Below are 17,148 nucleotides of genomic sequence, written 5' to 3' on the forward strand. Positions count from 1 at the left end.
CACTATGCAATTTAGGTAGTCCTTGAACTCAGAAAGTAGCCCAGGCCGGCCTCAAACTCAGTAATTCTCTACTGCCTCAGCTCCCGCGCTGGGATTACAGATGTGTGCCACCCAGATCCGCTTAGTTTTGGTGTTTTTGATAGGGTCTCGTTATGCAGTCGAGGCTGGCCTTCAATTCGCATGATCTTCCCGCCTCAACCTTCCTAGTGCTGGGATTACAAGCGTGTGCCACAAGCCGGTTTACGTCCGGCTTTCCAACTGGATCACCGCAACCCAGCGGCGCGACTAGGGGCAGAGCAGAGCCTTCCCTGATTTCCGGAGCAACAACTCCGCCCTTCCCCGTTAGTCCCGCCCCCGGATCCTGCCCCGCCCACGTAGCCTTTCCCGCCAACGGCCGTTAATGCCGCTAAGCATGGCGGGATAGGGTTCTAAGCTAGATTTCACCGAGTCCTTTCAAGCCCCCGGGCTGCTTTTGAAAAGGGTCGTTCTTGGAGAAACTACCCCTGACGATCCTATAGAGATTTATAGCCTTTTTCACGAGGGCTCTGTGTTTAATTTTCACCAAATACCTGGCCATTTCACTAGGCAACTACTCCACAAAGCTTGGGCTGAGAGGGACTTTTTTTCTCCTTTGTGCGGAGGGTGACGTCGCCGTGCGTAAACATAGCTTACCAAAGCCCGTTACGCTCCTGCGCATGCGCACTGAATTCGAACAGTCGCTTCCTCTCGCTTCTCTTCCTCCCTCCCCCCCATATCCGTGCGCCAAGCAGATAAAGGCGCCATTTTGGAGAGGCCACGGGAGACGTGGTGCCGCTGCAAGTTCGCTCTGCCGTGCGCTAGGCTTGGTGGGAAGGTCCGTTCTCGAGTCCGCGCTTTTCGTCGCCGCCATGTCGGGAGGTGGTGTGATTCGTGGGCCGGCAGGGAACAACGACTGTCGCATCTACGTGGGAAACTTACCTCCAGACATCCGAACCAAGGACATTGAGGACGTGTTTTATAAATACGGCGCTATCCGCGACATCGATCTCAAAAATCGCCGCGGGGGACCGCCCTTCGCCTTCGTAGAGTTCGAGGACCCGCGGTGAGGCAGCGTGGGACTTGCGGTCCGGGCAAATAGGTTAGGGTAGTTGGGAAAGGCCCCGAGGCCTTAACATAATAGGGAAGGAGGGGTTCGTGGAGAGACTGGGGCGAGTCGATGGCGTCCCCGAAGGAGTCGAATCCGCGTGGTGTCTCCGCTGATGAGGCGTCTTGGCTGCCCCCTGAGCCCATGCGCCGGCCCGGAGCGGGAAACTGAGGCGCGGAGGGCCGGCGAAGTGGTGGGAGCCGGCGCCTTGCGGGGTGGGGGAGGGGCCGCTCTATTATGCGGCGCGTGTGGGCTCCGCGCCGGGCGCGCATGTGCGCAGGTCGGCGGCGCTGGCGGCCGAGCCGCTCGGGCTGCGGCCCTCTCTCATCCTTTTGGTTTCTGTGATCACGCAGAGACGCGGAAGACGCGGTGTACGGTCGCGACGGCTACGATTACGACGGCTACCGTCTGCGGGTGGAGTTTCCTCGAAGCGGCCGTGGTACAGGCCGAGGCGGCGGCGGGGGTGGAGGTGGTGGAGCGCCCCGAGGCCGCTATGGCCCCCCATCCAGGCGATCTGAAAACAGAGTGGTTGTCTCTGGTGAGTTTGTGCTAAAGTGGCTTGAGGAGCGGCAAAAAGCGATTTAAAGTTTTTCGTTCCCTGCCAAGCATGGTAGCTCACGCCTGTAATGCCAGCGCTCAGGAAGCTGAGGCGTGAGGATAGTTGCAAGTTAGAGCTAGGAAATGAATTCAAGGCCAGCTCGAACTGCATATTGAGACCCTGTCTCAAAAAATTTTTTTTCTTTCCCTGACCAGTTTGACAGTTGCAAGTATTTTGTGCTAGGCCTTCAGTTTTCGGGTGGATTTAGTAAGTAAATACTTAAATTGTGGTAGTAGAATATGAAGATCCTTTACAAATAAATTTGGAGTCTAGATCTCAAACTTTTCATCAGCTCTCTGATTTGGAAATGCTTGTATATGGTCAAAATTAAATATTTTAAATCGATTTTTGTTGTGTATAAATCAAGTGTACAGTAATTGGTATTGAGGGAAAAAAAATCATCTTTTCAGGACTTCCTCCAAGTGGAAGCTGGCAGGACTTAAAGGATCACATGCGTGAAGCAGGTGATGTATGTTATGCTGATGTTTACCGAGATGGCACTGGTGTCGTGGAGTTTGTACGGAAAGAAGATATGACCTATGCGGTTCGAAAACTGGATAACACTAAGTTTAGATCTCATGAGGTAGGTTATACACTTATTCTTTTCTTTGACCAGAATTGGATTCAGTGGTCTTAACAGTGGAGTTTGAAGGTAAGGATTCAGGCAAGACTGTCCAAAAAGTAAATTGCCAATGCCCAATTTAAGTTACTGTGTATTCATTCATTCAGCATGACTAAAGACAGCTGAAAAGCTTAGATCTTTCAATGGAAAGTTCTGTCTATCCAATAGGGAGAAACTGCCTACATCCGGGTTAAAGTTGATGGGCCCAGAAGTCCAAGTTACGGAAGATCTCGATCTCGAAGCCGTAGTCGTAGCAGAAGCCGTAGCAGAAGCAACAGCAGGAGTCGCAGTTACTCCCCAAGGAGAAGCAGAGGATCACCACGCTATTCTCCCCGTCATAGCAGATCTCGCTCTCGTACATAAGATGATTGGTGACACTTTTTGTAGAACCCATGTTGTATACAGTTTTCCTTTATTCAGTACAATCTTTTCATTTTTTAATTCAAACTGTTTTGTTCAGAATGGGCTAAAGTGTTGAATTGCATTCTTGTGTAATATCCCCTTGCTCCTAACATCTACATTCCCCTCATGTCTTTGATAAATTGTATTTTAAGTGATGTCATAGACAGGATTGTTTAAATTTAGTTAATTCTCCATTCTCTTCAGACTGTGATATTGTGTAAATGTCTATTCTGCTCTGGTTTGTGTGAACTGGGATGTTGGGGGTGTTTGTGGTTATCTTACCTGGGGAAGTTCTTATGTTTATCTTGCTTTTCATGTGTCTTTCTGTAGACATATCTGAAGAGATGGATTAAGAATGCTTTGGATTAAGGATTGTGGAGCACATTTCAATCATTTTAGGATTGTCAAAAGGAGGATTGAGGAGGATCAGATCAATAATGGAGGCAATGGTATGACTCCAAGTGCTATTGTCACAGATGAAATTGGCAGTATTGACCTTATACTGAAAGGCAAGGGTTGAAAATAAAAAAAAATATTTTAAAACGCTTGTAAACATCTTATGCAGTTATCATTAAGCTACAATTGCCTTGCTCTTTAAACCTTTGCAATTGTGGCAAAATAACATTGCCCATTGTAACTATTTTACTCCCTTCCCCCCATTTTTGTTTTAATAGGGACTAATGTGGGAAGAACTGACTAATTTGTCACAGTGCTTAGTTACAACTGTTAATGTGTGACCTGCTGTTGGTGTACATGTGGGTACAGGGTGTCTTTAATACCAATGAGATAGAGTATAATATCAATACTGCTAAATCTGCATGTCCTCTGTGTGACTGATAAGAGCGTTGCTATTTCATTTTTTTAAGACAAAATGAAAGCAAAATAATAGAATTCCATGGTATTGGTGTAGATAATCTAGTTGGGAGTACTTTTTTAAGTCTCACCTTCCCCTTTAAACTAATATTCATAATTGACTCACATTAAGACACTTTAATTTACAAATTAAATTGCAGATGGGAACATTAGATTTAGTTTAGATTTAGATGGGTAACAATATCAGTAAACTTTTCAACTACATAACTGCAACCACAAAACCTGTAATACGCTGTACAGTAACAAGTGTTGGCATTATCAGTTGAACTGTAAATATAAAATGCTTCTTCCAGTTAGTCTCTATGATGATTAAGTTTCTAAAATTTATCTGAACACCATTCAGAAGCTTGTTTTGGGGAATTTGATAGTTATTGATGTACATCTGTTAAACTGATGACAGACATAACTCATCATTCCCCAGAAACCTTTTTTGATTACAGTATCTAACATTTTGCCTCCTCTTTTTTGGTTTTGCTGGTTATAAAGGTTTGGATTGGAGAGGGCTCACTGGATCCCAATCCTTGGAGCTGGATCATTGGATTCAAATCATAATGTGGATAGGATAGGGAGGATGAATTACAAGGATTCATGGAGCGGGATCAGATTACCAGGAACATAGGAGTGGATTCCTGCCCCAACCAAACCGCACTCGTGTGGATTTTTTTTATTCAACTTAATTGGCTATTCCAAAGATTTTTTTTTCCTATTTTTGACGATTGGAGCCCTTAAGATGCACGATGGAATTGTGTTTTGCATTTTTTGGTAAAAGGAGCAAAGCGAGGACCTGGAGATATACGCTGGAGCAATCTCCTTGGAAGGATTCAGCACGAGTAGATGGTAAAAACTTAAAGGGGTAAGGGGGGGTTTGTTTAAAATAGTAATCAGTAAGTCACTTCTAAATTTAAAGAAAAAAATTGGAGTTGAAGAATGAATAGGTTTCCAATTGGCTATTGCCGTTTTTCTTTGAAAAAATAAACATTTTTTAAAAAACTATGCATGGTTGTCCTTTTTCCTCTTGTAAGATTTTGACTTGTAACTATCAATTTAAGATTCTGACTTGTGTTTATGTATTAAAGTCTCTTGAAAGGCAGTCTAATAAATGGTATTAGTCGTCTGTTAATTGTGAAAGTCATGAAGGGAGGATAAAAACTTGAGACTAAGACAGTTGTATGTAATGGCAATTGAGGGGGGTGATCTAGTTTGAAAGATGGATAAAGCTCTTCGCTGAAAAGTAATTAAAAACCTTGTTGATGGCTGTTTGTTTTGGTGATCATTTATAGCCAATGTAAGCTTATGCAAAATTGGTTAACGCTGATAAATTAATACTGACGTGGAAATAGCCTTTGAGATTTCTGAAAATTTGCTAAGTATTAAATGTTACCTTTTAAAAAATTAAACAGCAATAGCACAGATGTATTAGAAAATACAAGTGACATTTCCTTTTTGAAATCTGAACAGTGGTAGAAGATTAATTATTTGGGTTAATCTTTGCTTTGTAAACTCTTGCTTAACGTAAGATTATTCTGTTCCCAAACTTTGGGAGTTTTGTAGCACAGCTGTGATTATATCTTGTCAACTATTACATACTTGCTAGTGTCCCTGGATGCTAAATTTTCTATTTGTTTGGGTTGTCCAAAGATGTTTTATGTAAAATTCTGATTTTCTTACAGCTAGTGAGAACAGTCAACTCCTGTACTGTATTCACTAGGTATAGCTACATCTTTAACTTTTCTCTTAGTTGCAGACTGAATTTGATGATTATTCAGTTGACATAATTTGAAACCTAGGTGAAACCAGATATCTTGATAGTGAAAGAGGGTTTCCATGAGAGTTGTATAAGGTACCCCAACCATTACATTTTAACAAACTAGAACAGTGATGGTAAACTGGGGGCTTTCAGTGTTAAGCAGCGTGCTGTGTGGCATGTTGTACCATAGGTTCATCACCACTGGTACAGATCAACCCTGTAGAAGGGTATAAGTTCAAAGCCAAGATTTTTTGTTTCAGATAAAGCATTGGCATAGATTAAGGTTATGTGGTTCTAGTTACTACATAGGCATTTGAAATACAACAGAGAATTACTTTAAACTATTGTGAACAATTACACATGACAGTTTTTCACATGTAGAATACTTTTTTAATGTATTAGCAGTTACTGATTTAAGATAATTTTGAAAGATCAAAATGTGGTAGACATCCTAGCTTCATTGGTGTGAAATGTTTTGAAAACAAGACCAAAAGGGAGATTGCATTTGCTGCGTTGTCTGTTTAAGCCATGTTAAGTGAAATACTTCTAAGTTTTTAGTAGATTCCACCCCAGATCGCAGTGAGATGAAAAGCACTGTTTGCTGTCTAGGCTTGAGATTGAGAATCGGAAAGGACTAACTATATAGTTACGAAAGATAGAGGGGTATGGATTTTGTAGTTAAATGACAAGCCAGGTAAAACATGTAATAAGGTGTAGACTTTAGTTACAGAAATCAGGCTTCTACACATCAGCAGTTGGAAGTGGAACTATTTTATAACTGCATTGAAATTTTCCCCATGTCCCATTTAATATAGGAAACCTGTAAATTTATCTAAGAAAGCACTTAGGTCTCTTTAAGAAGCAAGCAGTAACTTTTCATAACAACATTGAATAACCCAGTTTGCTGTGCAGCCTACATTCCATTGGAGACAAGGTAAGAAACCTACTTTTTGATTCGTAAATTGCTTGGGATCTAAATTATTATTTTAAAGTGCTGTTTGAAATGTAAATTCCCTTGATTTAAAATGTTTTTTCCGAAGTTTTATATTTTTAGTAAATTTTAAGTGTTCACTTAATCTTCTAGTGCTTGAATTTAGTGTAATTCCAGAATCTAAATTTTTCTCAGTTTTGTCTGTAAAATATGCTTAATAAGACTGGTTATATTTTCAGATTTCTGGTCAAGGTGAATTTCTTGTGTGCCTTTTTGCTTTATATATGAAGTTTGTAATAAAATTACAAATCAAGTTATGTATTTACCACAAATAGTATTAAAAGGAAAAGTTTCAGAATGAAGTTCTGTTGTAACTTAACCACCTTTGGTTTAACATCACATTATGAAAAGTGCAAATGCATAAAACAGTTTGCAGTCTTACCGGTAATCTGAAATGTAAAACCCTGAATTCAGAAGTTATTTGTTGACAGTTACTTGGAAAAGGTGATCAAAATTGCCTTCACTGTGGTGGCCCACACCTGTAATGCCAGTGCTCAAGATGTTGAGGCAGGAGGTTTGCTTAGTTTGAAGCTATCCCAGGTTACATAATGAGTTCAAGGCAAGCCTAAACTACATAAACAGAAGAAAATGGGGATGGGCAGTACCTGGGTGGGAGGATATGTGCCTCTTAGCCCAGCACATGGGAGACCAAAACAGGAAGATCTCTTGAATTCAAGTACTGCATGCATTGCATAGCAAGACCTCGGGTATTTTTTGTTGTGTTACCTTCGTTATTGCCTATAGTGTGACTAAACATTTTTTTCTGCAGAAATGAGTGGTGTTGATCATTACATATTGGCCCTAAACTTAACTGTTAACAGTAGTATAGGGCAACAATGGCCAATCTTTAAGAGCTTTCAGTGATACAGCCCACTATGGCACATGTGCCATACGGTAACCACCACTGGTAGAGCATGTATATACCATTCTTGATGTAAAGGCAAGCAGCCATGAGTCCAATACATCCTCCCCACAAGAGTTTGGGTAAGGGGTTGTAGAACTGTAACACAATATGTAGCATTTTTCTGTGACTTTTTGTGTATAATCTGTTTTGGTCTTTTGAGATTAAAGTAGCTCATCTTTTAAGGCCCACACAACTTTCAGAAAAATAAGTATGACCAACATTTCTTTGTTTCAGCTATAGTAGACTTATAATTACTGAAGGACATTGAACCAGAACATATAGTACAATGTATTTATTACTATTTTGGTATTTACAGGAAGCTTGGCAAATGTGATCCTTTGAGAAGGAGATAGACATGAAGTGTAGCGGTTAGGGAAAAGTAGTTAATTCCTATTACAGTGGTTGGGTAAAATAATCCTGGCAAAAAATAATTTTTGCTTTAGACACCCAAGAAGTTAACTGTATACTCCAAAGTTTATTCCTGTCACTGAAAACTTGAAGTATTTTTGCTAGGTATAAAGGCTATGTCTGACAATCCTGAAATTCATTTTGTTGGTAGGGATCAAGAGAAGCATATTTTTCCCTATTGTAAAAATCATTTGGTGCTTCACTAGTATATAGAAATGAATACCATAAATTGTGCTGAATATAGTGGGACATAACTAATGACAGCACTCGGAAGGCTCACTATAAGTGCAAGGCTGGCCTGAACTACAGAGCAAGACCTTGTTAGGAGAGAAAAATGGGAGTAGGTACTGGGGATTGAACCTAGAGCTTCATGCATGGTAAATAAATGCTGTATCATTGAGCTTCACCTCCATCCCAATTTGTAGAGTTTTAGTGGATGTTGGGCTGGATTGTGAAAAAGCATCATAATGTTAACTTAGATGGGTATGTAAGATAAACAACAGTTCCACGGGATATTTTCTCAGTACAAAAAGTAATACTCAAGTGCCAGGTTAAAATGTCTCAACTCTTGGTAGAATTGTTAGTATCAAAAGATACTGGAAATGTGATATCCTTCAAGATATGACACTTGCCTCTCCATTATATACACTTAGAACAAAATAGCTTTAATTTGTAAAAGTACTGAAAGGTAATTTTTTAGTGTTCTGCACTTCTTATACAAGTGGGAATTACTTGGCCGCTAGAGGGAGAGGGAGCTTTATCAAAACCAGCAAGTTGAAGACCAGCTGGCCTTGATGTTTTGGGTTAACTCTTAAGGTTAAATGATCTGGGTAAAGTGTCTTCTAACTTACACTTCATGTGTTAAATGATACTCTTTCTGTTTTAAGCTATTGGATCTAAGGTTATGAGTGGTGCTTACCTTTGTAGGTACTCCTGTAAATCAGTATAATGTCCAAAATGTTGAAGACTTGCATCTGCTTGTATTACTATCCACCATGTCGTCTAGAAAGCAGACCAGGAATGGAAGAATTGTGTGCCACAACAAACACTTAACATTGATCATGTACTAAGAAACGTTTTCAAGGACCTGTTTATCACGAGTGTAAAGCAGATTCAGGAGTGGTAATAGATCAGTTTAACTTTTTATTGCCAAGTGGTTTTAATGATTGTTTTAAAAAACCTTGTAAAGTTAGGACCTTGAAAATATCTTGTGATCAAAAAATACCAACCAGGCACCATGATACCCACCAGGCAATATGGTACATACTCCACCATGTCAGGAAAAGTGTATACATGCGTGTTTCCACCTTTGATATTTTAAGAGCTTGGGTTTAACAGCAGTGAATTTGGCTTTTGGCATTCCTGTCACCCCGGATGTCTCCCAAGTTTATTTTACTAAAAATGAAAAGGAGATACTGTGTTAAACTTTTTAGGCTCAAAAGATGGGCGTGTAATTCAGTGGTAGAGTGCATGCCCAGTATATGTGAAGTCCTGGGTTTGATCTCTAATCCCTGGATGGGTATTTGTCACCAAGAAGGTGGGTATGAAAAAGTTACACTGCAACTGTTAAGAACTTGCCTGTGTTGAACTTGTTCAAAAGTCAAGCTACAAATGAGAATCCAGAATTACCTTATGAAACAAAAGGCCAAATTTATAACAAGTGAAGATTTAGCAAAAGTGTTCTGTGAGGTGCTGGGAGTTCTAGAGCTTTTATGCAGACGTTTGGGGCAAAGGCCTACACACATCCTTTAAATGGATCTCAAAACTTTTAGACAGCTTTGAGTTTTGTAATTCCCACATCTTAATATTTGGAATGTAGAATGTTGGTCAGTAATACAGAACTGGGCTCCTTTATCCTCTAAAACCAGATAGTAAACTGCAGCAAGATGACAGTCAAGTTCTATATTTAAGCATAATGTCATTGCCATGACTTCAGTTTAACCAGAAATTTTGTTTACTTGGGAAATAGTTTTTTAAAATATTACTTGGATTTTTCCCTGTCTCCATTTGTCACTCCAAAATTGTCTTTGTATCTAAGTTCATTATTGAATTACATTTTACTAAAGTGTTTCAAGTTCCAGCAATTCCAGTCTTCATTAAGTTGTTAAGTGTGACCTTCCTCAAATCATTGTCACTCCCCTCATACGAATCAGTGATGCAGTGACTGTTCTACTTCTCCAACTTATCAGTACTCTTTAAAATCACATTTTCTGGCCTGGTAACTACTTTGTTTTGCTTCTGTCTGTACTTATATTTTCTACACACCACCCAGCAATCATAACAGCTGCCTCAAATCTGAACATCCTCAAAGGTTTGGCTTAAGTCACACTTTATTCCTGCGTCTTTAAGAAAACTGCAAAAGCCCTTTAATACCTCTTGTCAACAACATATGTTTAGTCCCCTCGCAGTTTATTGTTGAATTTTCTGTGTGTTAAATTTTTGGACATAATAGAATTTTTGTAATACCTGTATGTCCCAGTGAATCAAGTGTAATGCTCAGTTTATAATAAATTTTAATACGAGGTAAAAATAACCTCATACTCCCTGAAAAAGTGCTGTAGAAGTCTTGTTTTATAAAATGGTTAATTAGACTACTGGAGAAAAGTACTTGGATCCTAATATTTGATCAGATAATTCCTCAGATGTGAAGCTAGGCAGTTGAAACAAATGCTAGTGTTCTGTTTGGGGGGTGCGGTGGGGTGGGGTGGGGTTGGGATTAGCATGTGGTTTCATCATGATGTTCAAGATGATTTCAAATTCACCATGTAGGCCAGGCTGGTAAACACAAGGTGGTCACCTCAGCCTTCTCTGCAGGGGTCACAGTGCAGAGATTACAGGCATGTGCCACCATGCCCAATCTGAAAAGGTACATGTTGCAAAAATTAGATTTAGAAGTAGAAAAATTCTGTTGCAAACTGCACACTTCAGTGTAAATTACCAAGAATTAGTGGTATTGTCATCTTGAAGACTTAAGCAGTTCTCTTGCTGCTGCCTCTTGCATATATATGTGCATCATTTTTTTCTTACATGGTTCTTTGAAAGGAAGTCTCATTGTTTGCAAATTTATTGGTTCTGCCTTGATGAGAATCCCTGAAGATTCCTCACTGAGTTTGAATTATTTTGTTCTCTTTTTAATCAACAGTTGTAACACATTCCCACCAGCTTAAAACACCAGTCATACATGCATGATTCCCATCAGGTGACTTTTTTTATTAAAAGGACTGGTAAAATGACTAGATGCATTTGTACTACCAATGATAAAAGCTGCAAGTAGCTGCACTCCTATAGCTATTAAAATTTCTTAGGGGCTGGGGGTTTAGCTCAGTGGCATAAGTGCCTGCCTTGCAAGTGCGTGATCGTGAGTTCGATCCCTGGTATCAAGAATAAAAATTTCTGGCCCTTCTTGATCAGCTGATGACTGAGTTGTTTTTTATTTCTTTTTTGAGACAGTCTTGCTATGTAGTTGAGGCACTCCTTGAACTCACTATGAAGTCCAGGCTGGCCTTGAACTTACATCAATTCTGTTTGAACATCCCAAGTGCTTGGACCAAAGGCCTGTGCCATCATGCCCAGCCTGAATAATTTATTTTTATTAGTACATGTTTGTAATACATGATGATCACATTCATCATAGGCCACATAGTTTTATGTCCCCTGCCCGATTTATTCTTGAACTAATTGGTTCAACATGTTCATATAGTGTTACATGTGTCTATTTGGTATGTACTTTAAGCTATACTTGATAATTGTTTAATGTTTTGTTTCTCTTAGATACATAGTGACATAGTGAATTCTTTGGGGGCCAGTATATTAGCAAAATCTGAGGCAAATATGCTATGTAGCTTAGGTGAGATGCAAGTGACCCTCTGATCAGATTTTTTTTTTTTTTTTTTTTTTTTTGGTCTTTGAGATAGGGTCTTACTGCAGTTTAGGCTGGCCTCAAACTCACAGCAATCCCCCTACCTCAGCCTCCCATGTGCTGAGATTACAGGCATGGGCCACATTGTCAGGTTTGGGTTTATTCTTAGTAGTTGTGTTTTTTTTGTACCAGGGGTCGAGCTTCTGACCTTGCACTTGGCAGTCAGGTGCTTATGCCACTGAGCTAAATCCCTGGTTCTCTTATTAACCTTAAGGATTCATGTCTTGCTACTTTTTCAGTGGGAAATTTTTGAGGAAAAATAGTGCAAGACCTAGAGACAGATTACTTATGTTTTCTTAATGCCTGTTTTACAAAATACCAGGCAGGCACTGTGCCCAGCTCCTAGTCCCATTTTTCATGTTGAGGAAAAAGCCTGAAAGTTTTAAAGTGGCAGGGTCAAAATTTGAATGCAAGTCTTATATTTACTACCATACTGCTTTTTAAAAGCCCCCTCTCCCTTTCCACTTTGAGAGGTTTGAGAAGAGAATAAATGTGACCACCACCTGTAATAGCTACCTGATGCCACCAGGGTGTCCCATAGTACCGTCTTTGACATTCTTATCCTGAGACCTGAGGACTATTCAACTACTACATCGTCGTTAGCCTGGCTTAAGGCCTAGAACCTATCCTCCAGACAATAAGATAGACTTTCTAGCTTTCCAGTGTACAGCACACAGCCAGCCCTCAGAAGCCCTTTGATCCCTTCTAGTCAAACTTGCTTCAATAGGCCAGTGGGTCACAGAGTGGTCCTCGGTAACTATCCCGTAACTGCACAAAAGATATTAGCATACAAAAGAACATGTGAATGTTAAGTGTCTATAAGCATCTGCATTTAGTTACTGAGTATACAGTTGAACAACTTGGTATTAGTAAACTGGAACCACAGAAGCAAAACCAGATAAAGTTGTTAGTACTGCAGTAGATGAATGTTACTGCTAGAAATTTTGGCTGTGTGTGTGTGTGTGTGTGTGTGTGTGTGTGTGTGTGTTTTGAGGCAGGATATTGCCATGTAATTCAGGCTGGGCTTGAACTCACTATGTAGCCCAGGTTGACCTCAAATTCACAACAATCCTGCCTCCACTGCCCAAGTGCTTGAATTTATAAGCGTGCACCACCATGCTCAGCTTTTTTGACTTTTTGAGACAGGGACTCACTGTGTAGTTTAGGCTGATGTTGAACTTACTATGTACCCTAGGCTGGCCTTGAACTTGTATTCCTCCTGCCTCAGCCACTTGGGTACTGGATTACAGGTATGTGCCACCATGCTTGGTTTATGTAAATATTGTCAGTGTGTGGCAAATGTACTTTACAGTTTGCAGTAAAAATGTTTGCACTAAACTTAAGTATGCAGCCTCCTACCATCAGGGTTTATTTAGGTACCAGGAATCAAACTCATGACCTTATGCTTGCCAGGCAGGCAGTGTGCTGCTGAGCTATAGTCTTGGCCCAAGGTTTTTTATTGTTTCTTGATTGGGGTTGGTTGGTTGGTTGGTTGATTTTTTTTTTTTTTTTTTTTTTTTTTTTTTTTTGTACTAGAGATTGAACCCAAGGCCTTGCACATGCTAGCTGCTGCCACCAAGCTACATTCTTAGCCCTTAGAATCAGTTTTATATTCAATAAACATATGTCAAAGCTATCTCTTTTTTTTTTTTTTTTTTTTTTCGTGGCACCAGCGATAAAGCTATCTCTTACAGGAGAGTTAATAAGATGAAGTCTCAGATGTTGGTATTAAAGAGAAAATACGCTCTTTAAAATTTGCTTCCTTTCCAGTACTACTCAAGCACTTTGTACAAATGGGTATACAACTGATTTATAATTTCTTTATGAATCTTGATTCCTCTATTGGAGAAGATCCTTAAAACTATTTCCAATGGATGGGGTTGGGGATTTAGCTCAGCGGCATAAGCACCTGCCTTGCAAGCATGTAGTTGTAAGTTTGATCCCCGGTACCGGTAAAAAAAAAAAAAAAAAAGACAAAAAGTATTTGCAATGGACAGTATAACTCCTGAGAATTAGTTAAATGCTCAATATTTAGTGGAATAACATTTCCATAATAGTTGAGATACCTGTACATATTTTTTTGTCCTTTTTGAAAGAGGTCTTTGTTTTGTCTTCAAGCCAACTGAAATTCATTTTGAACTAGAAAGTTGTAGATAGTTGTGACTTTTTTAGATGTTGAGTGTATTAATATTGGAATTCTTGTCATGGCCTAGCTTTAGGTCTCTGTTTAAGCTGTTTCTCTTTAGGTATCACTATGTGGTATGTCCTAGGACTGTTTAACATGGCTCTTCAGGCTCCCAGGAACAAACTACTGATTCAAGATGTTGGACTTGAGATTCCCCTTCTCCCTCTTTTCTCCCTGCTTTCTCATGAGTTTCCATTCTGAAACTGGAGCAAGATGTGGTTTGTTTGGTATTTTTGTTTATTTATGTAATTATTTTTGCTGGGGATTGGACCAAAGGCCATGGGCCTAGTAATAACTAAGCGCTTTACCACTGATCTATACCTCAGCCCTACATGTACTCTTTTAATAGTCAAGTAAACATTGAATTTTCATAGTTCTCTGGTAAGTGGACTAATTATATCAGATTACAGATTGTAGTACTGACTTAGACCCTGTAGTTTTCTCAAGTGATCAGAGTGACTGCTTCAGCTAACTAAACTTGTGTATAGAACATGTATGACATTTCTTTGAACTTCATTATTAGTTTCACTATGTGGGAGATCCCTGTTGCAAATAACACTCTTACCTTTAAGAAATATTTTAGGAATTTTTCCATCCCGTATTTGAGTTTAATAAGTTGATCTGAAACCATTCTTTCATATGTGAGGAATAATATATTCTGCCCTTCCCATCTAAAGTGCAAGTTACTTAAAAGGCAGAAATGTGTATTCTAACCCTTGAAGTGGCTGTTTCTGAGCTTGTTTTATACCTGATGTATAGGAGGTGTTTCCCTAGCTTCACTGACTATTTACCATCTGTTCAATACATTCATTGCTGAATGAAAGAAGAGGTGGAGAGAAAAACAGCTGGAAGCTTGGGGATGGGGAACTTACCTAAGGTCAGTAAACAAAGGATGGCATGGACAGGCTAATTAGCTTGTCAGTTAATTGACTACAGCCTTGCATACTTTATTAAGGAGATCAAAGATACTTGAAAGGAATATCTAAATTCTTCCCTATGTGCTTTAGGAAATTGTTCATCAGGTCAGACTCCTATCCTCCTGGAATATTGCTCTTGTTTCTTCAGAACTAGCAGACCATGCACAGACAACCAAGAGTGGTATTATTTGTGGACAGTGGCATGTAAGCCTGATGTATTATTACTCACAACGTAAGAGTAAATGCTGGGGGCTGGAGATTTAGCTCAGCAGCATAAGCGCCTGCCTTGCAAGCAGGCAGCTGTGAGTTCAATCCCCGGTACCGATAAAAAAAAAAATGCTGAATACAGACAGTTATTATGCCTATGCTGAGCTTTTAGCATCTACTTTACCTTCACTTTTATGCCTGCACCAGATGAACAGCTTTAGAACTTTAGGAAGCTTCTAGCTCAGAGACTCGAGGTCAAGAGATGTAGAGTTAATGCCTTTCTCAGAAATCTAAGCCAGATGTTACCATGTCTGTGTGTGTGGTGTGTGTGTGACGGGTCTTGCAGAACAGTTCAAGCTGGCCTTGAACTCACTTTGAGCCCAGGCTGATCTCAAACTTGCGTGATCCTCCTGCCATAGCTTCCAAAATGCTGAGATTACAGGCATGTACCACCAACCACATCCAGTTGCTGTCCTTTTGTGTTGCCATCTGCTTTTTTAGAATAGAGCAGGCTTCTCAAAGTTAGGTCTGGTTAATCTTCTGTTGTTTTTGTGTATGTTTTGAGACAGGGTCTTACTATGTTCAGGCTAGCATTGAACTCACTATGTAACACAACCTAACTTTAAACTCACAGTGACTCTCTTGCTGCAGCCCCAGTGCTAGAATTACAGGCATGTGCCACAATGCCTAGCATGTCTGGCTAGCAGTTTAGTTTTTTTTTTGTTGTTTTTTGTTTTGTTTTGTTTTGTTTTCCTACAACGAATTGAACTCAGGGCTTTGCACTTGCCAGGCAGACACTTGTGCTGCTGAGCATATCCCTGGCCCAAGTCTGACTAGTTTTTTGATGTCACAGTGTCAAGTCGCTGCTGCTCACTTCTTTCATAAGGGACCCTATAGTGTAAATTCCTCAATATGTGTTTCAATATTCCCTATTCCTTTCACTGCCTGGAATAGAGAAACCTCTATGTGAACATCAGATTGGCCCACTAAAGAAGAAACTGACATGTTTCTGTGGGACTTTGGGTAACGGACATTCACTAAATAGGTTTTTGTTCCATCTTACTCTTCATAGGAACATTTGGGGAGGCATTACAATTAATAATTCTTTGTACATGAACAGCATATATATATACATAATGTTGTTTTTAGTTTTGTTTTGAGACAAGGTCTCTCCATGTAGATCAGGCTGGCTTTAAACATACTAGGTAGCCCAGGCTGATCTCCAACTTGCAGCAATCCTACCTCGCCTCCTCTTCTGAGTGCTAGGATTACAGGCCTGTGCCACCAGGCTTTGTTTTTTGAGGCAGGGTCTTACCATGTAGTCCAGACTGGTCTCTTTCACTATTTAGCCCAAGCTGGCCTTGAACTCATTTTTTAGTGTCATTACTCTTTTTTAATGTATTTGAGGTGGAAGCTATAATACTGAGAAGAGGTTCACCTTTATATCAGAATAACTAAGGATTTAATGATTTTGACTTTGAGCACAGTACTGTGACTGATGCTTAGCTTTGTCATTTGCTTCAGGCCTGCCAAGTATGTGAGACTGTTAAGTGTCAAATTTTTTCAAGCTCAACCATTACCCCAATCCTAGGGCATCTCAGGGCACTGAGAAACAGGTGTCCAAAGCAGAAATGTTGGTGCCTGCCAGTGTGTTTTCCAGTTGTATTGAATTTCTTGGTATATTTTTGACCTGTCTTGGTTTCTTTTCTGCTCATAGCTATTCTGTTTTGCTTGCAATTTGTTAAGTATTCTCTGTCAAGTCATTCAAGAGTTGTAAAATGGAAGTTCGTATTTCTACATAAATGTTTTATGGCTAAAACTGATAGTTTTAGCATTGATTTTGCCCCAGCCAAGAAAAGTTAATGTGATAAATGTGTTTGTGACTTTGGACTCATTTTTAGAATCTTCAGCGTATGAACCTTTTTAGAAACAATAGTTCTAATTAAGAACCCTCAACTGCAATTTGGAAAATGAGTTGGTTTGTTCCTTATCCTCTTGTCTGTGAGTGTTCCATCTGACAAGGCACTTACATAGGTATTCAGGAAAATAATATTGTTTCCCCATCTCATCTTCCCAACTAGTTAAAACAGACATCTAGTGATGATACTTTAGGTAGCAGAATTAAAATACAAAACCAACTTCTGATGACAGCATGGATCACAGGCAAGTAGCTTTAAGCTCTTAGTGGGATTATCCAACTCAGAGGGAATGTGGTAGAAGGGGAGATTACTTATGCTTTCCTCCCAGAGAGT

At 39.8% G+C, this 17,148-nt stretch overlaps 1 protein-coding gene across 2 annotated transcripts; it reads left to right on the forward strand.

Annotated features, from left to right (window-relative positions):
• The first annotated feature begins 748 nt into the window (after positions 1-748).
• Positions 749-4,611, forward strand: Srsf1 (serine and arginine rich splicing factor 1). 2 transcript variants are annotated; one of them, XR_010048240.1, is made up of 6 exons: positions 749-1,081; positions 1,477-1,661; positions 2,132-2,304; positions 2,512-2,698; positions 3,076-3,194; positions 4,105-4,611. XR_010048240.1 is itself a non-coding variant. In XM_063251237.1 (5 exons), exons 1-5 carry the CDS (start codon positions 888-890, stop codon positions 3,096-3,098), a joined length of 762 nt encoding a protein of 253 aa, XP_063107307.1. In that variant the 5' UTR covers positions 749-887; the 3' UTR covers positions 3,099-4,611. The 2 variants fall into 2 exon arrangements, 1 of the variants encoding a protein (XP_063107307.1); XM_063251237.1 differs by having other exon boundaries at positions 3,076-4,611.
• The last annotated feature ends 12,537 nt before the right edge of the window (positions 4,612-17,148 follow it).

The sequence above is a fragment of the Cavia porcellus genome, unplaced genomic scaffold (assembly GCF_034190915.1).
Source record: "Cavia porcellus strain 051 isolate PalLab524CR breed Dunkin Hartley unplaced genomic scaffold, mCavPor4.1 scaffold_6, whole genome shotgun sequence".
Classification (NCBI taxonomy): Eukaryota; Metazoa; Chordata; class Mammalia; order Rodentia; family Caviidae; genus Cavia; species Cavia porcellus.